General features: G+C 39.7%; 3 protein-coding genes across 6 annotated transcripts; 2 read left to right on the top strand and 1 right to left on the bottom strand.

Moving 5' to 3' along the window:
- On the top strand, positions 274 to 4,210 carry LOC104726375 (two-component response regulator ARR18-like). 2 transcript variants are annotated; one of them, XM_010445221.2, is made up of 9 exons: positions 274 to 450; positions 540 to 964; positions 1,223 to 1,310; positions 1,417 to 1,678; positions 1,766 to 1,915; positions 1,984 to 2,376; positions 2,523 to 2,599; positions 2,699 to 3,847; positions 3,934 to 4,210. In XM_010445221.2, exons 4-9 carry the CDS (start codon positions 1,549 to 1,551, stop codon positions 3,997 to 3,999), a joined length of 1,965 nt encoding a protein of 654 aa, XP_010443523.1. In that variant the 5' UTR covers positions 274 to 450; positions 540 to 964; positions 1,223 to 1,310; positions 1,417 to 1,548; the 3' UTR covers positions 4,000 to 4,210. The 2 variants fall into 2 exon arrangements, with proteins under 2 accessions (XP_010443523.1, XP_010443522.1); XM_010445220.2 differs by having other exon boundaries at positions 1,223 to 1,678.
- LOC104726374 (temperature-induced lipocalin-1) lies at positions 4,599 to 5,469 on the top strand. The gene is made up of 2 exons (XM_010445219.2): positions 4,599 to 5,048; positions 5,150 to 5,469. Exons 1-2 carry the CDS (start codon positions 4,668 to 4,670, stop codon positions 5,333 to 5,335), a joined length of 567 nt encoding a protein of 188 aa, XP_010443521.1. The 5' UTR covers positions 4,599 to 4,667; the 3' UTR covers positions 5,336 to 5,469.
- Positions 5,508 to 7,644, bottom strand: LOC104726373 (VAMP-like protein YKT61). 3 transcript variants are annotated; one of them, XM_019232924.1, is made up of 8 exons: positions 7,577 to 7,643; positions 7,374 to 7,497; positions 7,118 to 7,188; positions 6,780 to 6,877; positions 6,577 to 6,684; positions 6,348 to 6,413; positions 6,115 to 6,201; positions 5,508 to 5,763 (listed from the first exon to the last, which is right to left on the bottom strand). In XM_019232924.1, exons 2-8 carry the CDS (start codon positions 7,493 to 7,495, stop codon positions 5,713 to 5,715), a joined length of 603 nt encoding a protein of 200 aa, XP_019088469.1. In that variant the 5' UTR covers positions 7,496 to 7,497; positions 7,577 to 7,643; the 3' UTR covers positions 5,508 to 5,712. The 3 variants fall into 3 exon arrangements, with proteins under 3 accessions (XP_019088469.1, XP_010443518.1, XP_010443519.1); XM_010445216.1 differs by having other exon boundaries at positions 7,374 to 7,643; XM_010445217.1 differs by lacking the exon at positions 7,118 to 7,188 and having other exon boundaries at positions 7,303 to 7,644.

Genomic DNA, 8,429 nt, shown 5'->3' with positions numbered 1-8,429 from the left:
TTTTTTTCCCCCCCCCCCCCCATTGAATTCTTATTTCCTCTCTGTTTATTTATGGTTTGGTGTTTAGACTCATTGATTACCATAATCTCAAGAATATAAGTTCATATGAGAGTACTCTCGTATACCTTTGTTCTTCTACTTTCTCTTTAAATTTTTTGAGAGTTTCAAAACCCACTTCTTTACCAAACCGGTTTAACTCGTGGTTTATTTGAAATTGACCAGCAACTATTATTATCAAACCAGAAACAAGAGATAAACCAATGATTGAGCCAAGAAATTTCCCAATTTCAGGAATCAGGACTTTTTGAAATCCCTAAAAAATCCACAAGAACCTCCATGGCTGAGTGATTGAAGAACTCAAAAACCCAGCTTCAATGGCTGAATTTAATCGCCGAGATCTTCTTATTGTGCTTAGATTGAAATCACACTACTATAAGATCATAAATCCAAGTAAGTTTGAAACTTTCCCAAAATAATTATCAGAAGATCTTTTTTTTTTGTTTTTTAAATAACGTTTGACTCAATCCATGGTTGAACAGGGATAGATGGAAATCAAAAGTTCCTGGAATCGATAACAACACATCTACACATTGAAGCTGCTTGTCAAGAAACAGTCAAAAATCGTAGCTTTAGTGTTTCAGGTCTAGAGCTAAGCAATGGGGCTAGTTGATTTTAAGACACCACAGAGTTGTCTGTTTAGTTAGATGTGTTTGTGCCAACGAAAAAAGGAAACTGGAGATGAGTCTATGTGGTGATAGTGGAATTGAGACCAAAAGACTAGTTTTTTGAACGGTGCGTAGTTCCAATGGTTTAAGGGAACAAATGAAGATGGTGGTGTGTGAATTGTGATATTGGCTGTGGTTTTTAGATTGAATGATCAAGAGAATAACAGAGTAATCACAAGTTTGACTAAAGAATGTGAAGTAACAGTCAACAACTCTTTGGAATGTCTGAATGTGATCAGGTCAGTCCATTGCATTTGTCGAATACTCATTTTTGGAATTGAGATCCCTAGATGCATAATTTCAAATCCGAATTGTGAGTGAATTCACTAAAAAGGGAAATATATTCTATGAAAATAGGAAAAGAATATTTAAGGAAAGCCAGGAAAGCTGAAATGCTGGCTTTGAACGTTATAAGAAAAATATAAGGTATTAGTTAGGAAGGAAATAAAATGGGGACATTCAAATTCACTTTACGAAAAGTTGTCTTTTGTGTGCAGAAAAGGGAAGATTCAACAAACAAAAAGGAAAGTAGAGGAGCATGTGACTCTCCACGCCCCCCATAAATGGAAACCAAGAGCAAAACCAGTAGGAAATTTCTGATTATGTGGGAGAATTAAGGGCCAGATTAACGGGCACAATCACTCTCTATTTTTTTGGGCCTCTCATTTTTTATTTTGACATTTTCCTCTAGGACTTTGGTGGTCTCCTTGTCCAAACTCCTCCAGGTTTTAAGAATAAGCAGATCAGATTAAAAAGTCTATGTACTATCTCCTTTGGGGAGGAGAACAGAAGAGAGGAGTCTTGCAGAAGTATTGCATCAGGTATGGAGTTGAAAAGCACTGCAGATGGAAGAAATGATAAGTTTCCGGTAGGAATGAGGGTCCTCGCTGTGGATGACAATCCAACCTGTCTTCGGAAACTGGAAGAGTTGCTGCTTCGTTGCAAGTATCATGGTACTTATTCTTTGCTTTTGTTTTTTTTATCTTGTCTGTCTCGGAACAGGGATGCACTATATATGATGTTTGATTGATATGCCCCAGTGACAAAGACAATGGAATCGAGGAAAGCTCTGGAAATGCTGAGAGAGAATAGCAACATGTTTGATCTGGTGATAAGCGATGTAGAGATGCCAGACACGGATGGCTTTAAGTTGCTTGAAATTGGTCTTGAAATGGACCTTCCTGTCATCAGTACGTCTCCTTGTTCTTGGTTTTCATTATCAACTCTAGGATTCTTCTAACTTGCTTTAATGTCGCAGTGTTGTCAGCTCATAGCGACTACGACAGCGTTATGAAAGGTATTATACATGGTGCCTGCGATTATCTGGTCAAGCCTGTTGGCCTCAAGGAGCTTCAGAATATATGGCATCATGTTGTGAAGAAGAACATCAAATCTTATGCAAAAACTATAGGCCCTTCTCGTCAACTGCTCGCACCTTCTGAATCTGATCTCGTCCCAAGCGTCAGCAAGAAACGGAAAGAGAAAGTTAATGACAGTGGTGATGAAGATGACAGTGACAGAGATGAGGATGACGGTGAGGGGAGTGAACAGGATGGTGACGAGTCAGGTGCACGGAAGAAGCCGCGTGTTGTTTGGTCACAGGAGCTCCACCAGAAGTTTGTTAATGCTGTTCAGCAGTTGGGCCTCGACAGTGAGTTTCCCCATCAACCTCTTATCACCTTTTCTTATGTGTGCTGTCCACTCTTGTTTCTGCTTACCATTTATTTTGATGCTTTCTTATGTGGAATCCTCTTTTCATTACTCCTCCTGTTTGTTTTATCTGGGTCTCCATTACAGAGGCTGTTCCCAAAAAAATACTTGATCTCATGAATATAGAAGGTCTCACTAGGGAAAATGTAGCCAGCCATTTGCAGGTACCAATTCCCCATTTTTCTCTTTTATTTTCCCCTTTCTCTGCTGATATAAAGGTGGTCAGATGGTTCGACTTATTTTTCCTCTGGTTTTGGTTGCAGAAGTACAGACTGTACTTGAAAAAGATAGACGAGGGTCAGCAGCAAAATATGACCCCAGATGCATTTGGAACAAGAGATTCATCTTACTTTCATATGGCTCAACTTGATGGATTTAGAGATTTTACTGGCACAAGACATCTGTCAAGCTCGGGACTCTTATCACGTTCCCATCTCACCAAACTCCAACCCCATATGTATCCATCAGTAAATCTTCAAGGAATGAACTCTTCCAGCTTTATCCAACAGGGGCATCACCAGAGCTCAAGCAACTCAGCTAATCCATTTGGAACATATCACAGTACTCTGGCACCAAGAATCCAGAACGTAAATCTGTTTCAGCGAACTTCATCTCCACTAGAACCCCTTCAGTTTCCTAGAAGTAAGTGCTCTGCATACATGGGAGATTTTAAAAGCATAGGGGACCGAGCAATTGGCGGTAGCTTCCTAGATTCTTGTATGCCATTTGGTAGCTCTAGCACCTCTTTGCCAAGTGCTTCAAGCAATACTCTAATGTTGCAAGCAAACTATACACAACCCCTGCATACAGCCACAAGTGGAAATCAGTCTTGCATCGAGGGAACTATGTCCGACTCTGCCTCCCAAAACATCAGCGTCCAAGGCTTGTCTAGATTTCCTAGTCAAAGCTGGCAAGGGAATTTGAACACAACCAGATTCCTGTCGAATTCCTTACCAATTAATCATGCTTTCTTGCCGGATCAAGTGGCATGTGCAGGGAACAATCTGGGAGATTGTACTTCTTTGGTTTCTACAGAGAATCCAGGTGGAGAGATGCAGTGTGAGCCTCAGTTACTTGGCGGCTTCATGCAGAACATGAACCCTATAGACGGACAAAAATGGGAGCAACAAAACTGCAGCATGCTGAACAGTACATTTGGTAACGTTGAGTATCCCCTACCAGGAGACAACATGGTATTCAGGGGAAACAATGCGACCAGAAACAAAGGCTTGGATGTGTCATTGATGAGCCCAATAGACAACAGTGCAAATGCCAACGGTCAGGAGTATGTTGGAAAACCTATTACAATGGTGGATCCAGAGATGAAGTTAAGAAAGACAGAGAATGCTCATGTTGACAACCAGAACCAGCACGATGTATTCGATGACATAATGAATGAGATGATGAAACAGGTATAGCCTTGTTTTCCTGATTGGACTAAAAGATTTTATGTATATTGAGTAGAAAATGAAGTGATGGTGTTGTGTTTTGGTTGCAGGAGGAGAACAACGGAATGGTGTCAGTGGCTACTAGATTTGGGTTTGATTCGTTTCCACCGCCTTAGTAGTTTATTACTGTAGTCATCTCCTTCTCTACCTGTTGTTTAGTTCTCTCAACTTGAGACCAATGTCATTGGTTTTTTTTTTTTTGGTTCTATTTCTTTCCAAATAGTTTCCTCCGATTGTCAATAGATAAATCATCAGCTGACACACTGCACCAAACATGTTTCATACCCTCTTTTATGATTATTTGGAATTGGACTTTTGAAAGCGAGACTGTTGCAAATTTTATCCTACAAAATTTACTTTTGAGTTCCAAATCCAAATCTACCCCAACATAAACTTTTGAGAGCTTTTTGTGAACTAAGCTGTCAATAAGAACAGATATTTACATGTCGATATGTGGGGCCTAGAAACGGCTAAAGAGGAAGTCAAATCGAAGTGTGAAAGTATGGCCCATCGTGTTGTATCCTTCACCCACAGAACAAAATGTAAAAAACAAAAAAAGAGACATTTGTGCCCTCCTCCTACAGCTTTATTCACGTTTGTAACTGCTAGACGCTACTAGAACCCTTGCCCTACACGCTTTTCCACGTGTCATCATCTCGTCCCATGGAAATCTCCTTGATATTAATTTTCAGTTTTTCCCTATAAATGAATCGAATCTCTCTTCTTATCTCTTTACCTCAAAGAAAAATATCTAAAAATCTTAGACAAGAAGAAAAAAAGAGAAATGACGACGACAGAGAAGAAAGAGATGGAAGTGGTGAAAGGCCTCGACGTGGCTAGATACATGGGCCGTTGGTACGAGATTGCTTCTTTCCCCTCTCTGTTTCAACCCAAGAACGGCGCTGACACTCGCGCCACCTACACCCTTAACCCCGACGGTACGATCCACGTCTTGAACGAAACCTGGTCCAACGGCAAGAGGGGTTACATCGAAGGCTCCGCCTATAAGGCCGATCCTAAAAGCGACGAGGCTAAGCTCAAAGTCAAGTTCTACGTCCCTCCTTTCCTTCCCATTTTTCCCGTCACCGGAGACTACTGGGTTCTCTACATCGATCCTGACTACCAGCACGCCCTCATCGGCCAGCCCTCCAGGAGTTATCTCTGGGTAAGTGGCTTTTCCTAATTTTTTACTTTACCGGATAGTGAAAACGATCTTTATAAGGATTTGATGAAATTGACTATGTTTGTGGGTTGGTGGGTGTATAGATATTGAGCAGGACGGCGCATATGGAGGATGAAACGTATAAGCAGCTGCTGGAGAAGGCCGTAGAGCAAGGATACGATGTCAGCAAGCTTCACAAGACTACTCAGAATGACACACCACCTGAGTCCGACTCGGCACCCACAGACGCCAAGGGCGTTTGGTGGTTCAAATCTCTCTTTGGCAAATAGATTACAGAACACACTTCTTTTACTCGTTTGTCTGTGTAATATATATTGCCCCCTTTGTTTCCCTCTTAGTTTATCGTTCATCTGCTTTTGTCTGTTTAAAACACCTAAATCTATATTTTGCAAAGTCATCTCTATTATCATAAAAGCACACTTAAGAAAAGCAATCAGGAAATCTGGCAGAGATAATTGAATTCTTGCAGAAGTGACATTACGTATTTGGATAAAACACACCACACGGACTCGAGTCTTATGGAATTTAAATATGCATGCAAACTAACAGACGCGAAATTATAAGTGTAAAATAAAATGGAAAACCAGATTCCCCCCAACAAAAGTTTGGTTGATATATATATACCCACGACTTCCAGAATTGCAGCTCACAGGATAGTACAGCATGAATTTGTTTTCTTCGCTTGCTTGTAAAACATCTGTCCATACACAAAAGAAACACCAAATCAGTTTCTCATGACAGCAGTAAACTTGGTTCAATTGTGTCAATAGAGTTTAGGATTGGTTCAAAGAAAATAATGCGATATCAGGCGATTGCAGAGATGATAAAACTAGTAAATCAGTTTTCTAAATCCACATTCCTCCTCTATTTATCTACCCCAACAAAACATACAAGAGTTCCTTTGTTTATCTACAACACAGTTCAAGCTTGTTCATGTCCGTCCTACCCTTTCTACCATGTTAACAAACTATGACTGAGACGGAAAATAGAATATCACTCTATAGCGCTGGGAGTTTCTGTTTGCTAGTATGTGGCGGTAGAATATTACCTGCGATGCCATGCTCAAATCTGAGCTCTTCTCCACTAGGCTGTCCAGCTTCTCACCACGTTCTAGAACACTATCAATGGTTTTATGCTGCAATACAGAAGAAAAAATCAGTAAGAATTCAGTTTTAGGGAGACATAAACTTCTTCTTTCTATGAGGTTCTTCAGAAGAACCAAAGCTCATTGACAAGTATAGTCGTAAGGGTCTACAAGGAAAGACAGGAGAGTACACTTACAAGGATAATCTTGGTCTCATCCAACTCCCTCTGAATTTTCAACAGCTTATCAGCCTCTGCTGGATCCTGAAGATTGTAATTTACAGAGCAATCAGAAAACAAAGTTAAGATCAAATCCACTCACAATCAACTTGATCCTGATGTCCACTTAATTGAGCTTATAGCTACAGTTCTAAACAAGATTCACAGGCAATATAAGAGCGAATACACAGTTGCACAAGAGAGGAACCTGAAATTTGTTTAAAGCTTCGACTAAATATGGCCAAGTCTGAGTGGGGTCTTCTTCTTTTGCAGACCTCCATGTCTCACCAAAACTCTTCTGGTACTCATCAAGAACCTGAGAAAAATCCGAATGTCAACCAAAAGCCGAACCTAGATATGGATTATAACAACACTGAGAGAACCACGTTAAACACATAATGAAAATAGTACCTGGCTGAGAAGAGAAAAAGCACTTCGAACAGGATAATGATCGTCCATGAACCCCACAGCGCAAAGTCCATTCCTATTGTAAGCGTGAACCTTGTACTCTATATATCACAAAACACAACACACAAACCCTAATTAGTAAATTATCCCAAATTCTAAGACAAGAACGAAAAAAAAAAGATGGAATCACGTGAAATTGAAGCCCAGGAAGATCTACAATCGGAAGAGGTGAAAATCCAAAATCATACTATACAAAGGAAATCGAAAAGCGGATCCGAATCCATAGATCCGAGAGAAACAAGATTCGAAAGATGCGATCTAGAAGGGGAGAAAGAAAGAACCTTCGTGCTGGACGGACTGGCGCTGAGAAGGAGGGGTACGGCTAGCAACAGTGCGACCGACAAAGACGACANGTGAAAATCCAAAATCATACTATACAAAGGAAATCGAAAAGCGGATCCGAATCCATAGATCCGAGAGAAACAAGATTCGAAAGATGCGATCTAGAAGGGGAGAAAGAAAGAACCTTCGTGCTGGACGGACTGGCGCTGAGAAGGAGGGGTACGGCTAGCAACAGTGCGGCCGACAAAGACGACAAACTCCTTGACGCTAGATCGCTGGAAAAAACCGAAGTGAGAGACGTCAGAAGCGTTGGCGAGGATGACGGGTTCGGTAGATACAGGAGCGCACTTGAAAACGAGCAAGGCGGTGATCTTCATAGCTGCGGGTGGATCGAAGGTTTGCGTGAGAAGGAAGCGAGATTATTGATTTAGGAGATGAAGAAGAGAAGGCGTTTGGACCTGAAGGATTCTTCGAAGTCGGAGGAGGAGGTGTTTGATTAGCTAATTAAGTTTTTTTTTTTTTTTTTGAGAGGTGTCTTAATACATTCATTATATATATACTTTCTTACTTTCTTTATTATATTATTCGCTATCCAATTTACTTCCTTTTTTTTAATAAAATACAAGTCAGCTGTCCAATAAAATTAAACTAAATCAGATTTTAATTTATTTTAAAATTTAAAATTTTCAAAAAATGTAAATACGATCGTGTGTAAAAGAAAAAGAAAAAAGTAATGGTTTACAACCGATCCATCTCCTATTTAAATCTAATTACTGAATTGAACCGAAATTAACAGTTTTTGTGACCAAAAATAATTTATTTGATTTTTAAGAATTTAAGTACATTATGATAAGTTTGGTAATTTTCCAAATTTCAGCTCCACAAGAAAAAGGTTATTATCTTAACTCTTAAGTTTATAGGCAAAAACTGATCGGTATAGATGTCACGAACCAGGACTGCCAAAAAATACAACTTGGTTGGTCAATTCGGTTTGGTCCGAATGTTACATACATACAAGCCATCTTGGACAACATATATGACAAATATATAGTCCTAAGTCCAAAAGACCAAAAAATAACAAGTGAACTTGCAAAAGTTTATAGTTAGTTATACAATGGAGATGAAGATTATACAAAAAACGAAAAAGCGGTTAAGAAGGGAATGGAGGGTAGGAAGAAGAGATAAAAATAGGGAGTAGTAAATAGCCATAAATGGAGAATATGAGCAAGTTTCTTTTTTTACCATTTTAATTTTACATTTTAACTTTGTTTTGACCAATCTCCTCCTCCTCCTTCTCTTCTTTTTCCTTCC

Source organism: Camelina sativa, chromosome 11, assembly GCF_000633955.1.
Source record: "Camelina sativa cultivar DH55 chromosome 11, Cs, whole genome shotgun sequence".
Taxonomy (NCBI): domain Eukaryota; kingdom Viridiplantae; phylum Streptophyta; class Magnoliopsida; order Brassicales; family Brassicaceae; genus Camelina; species Camelina sativa.
This window is presented reverse-complemented; position numbering and strand designations above follow the sequence as displayed.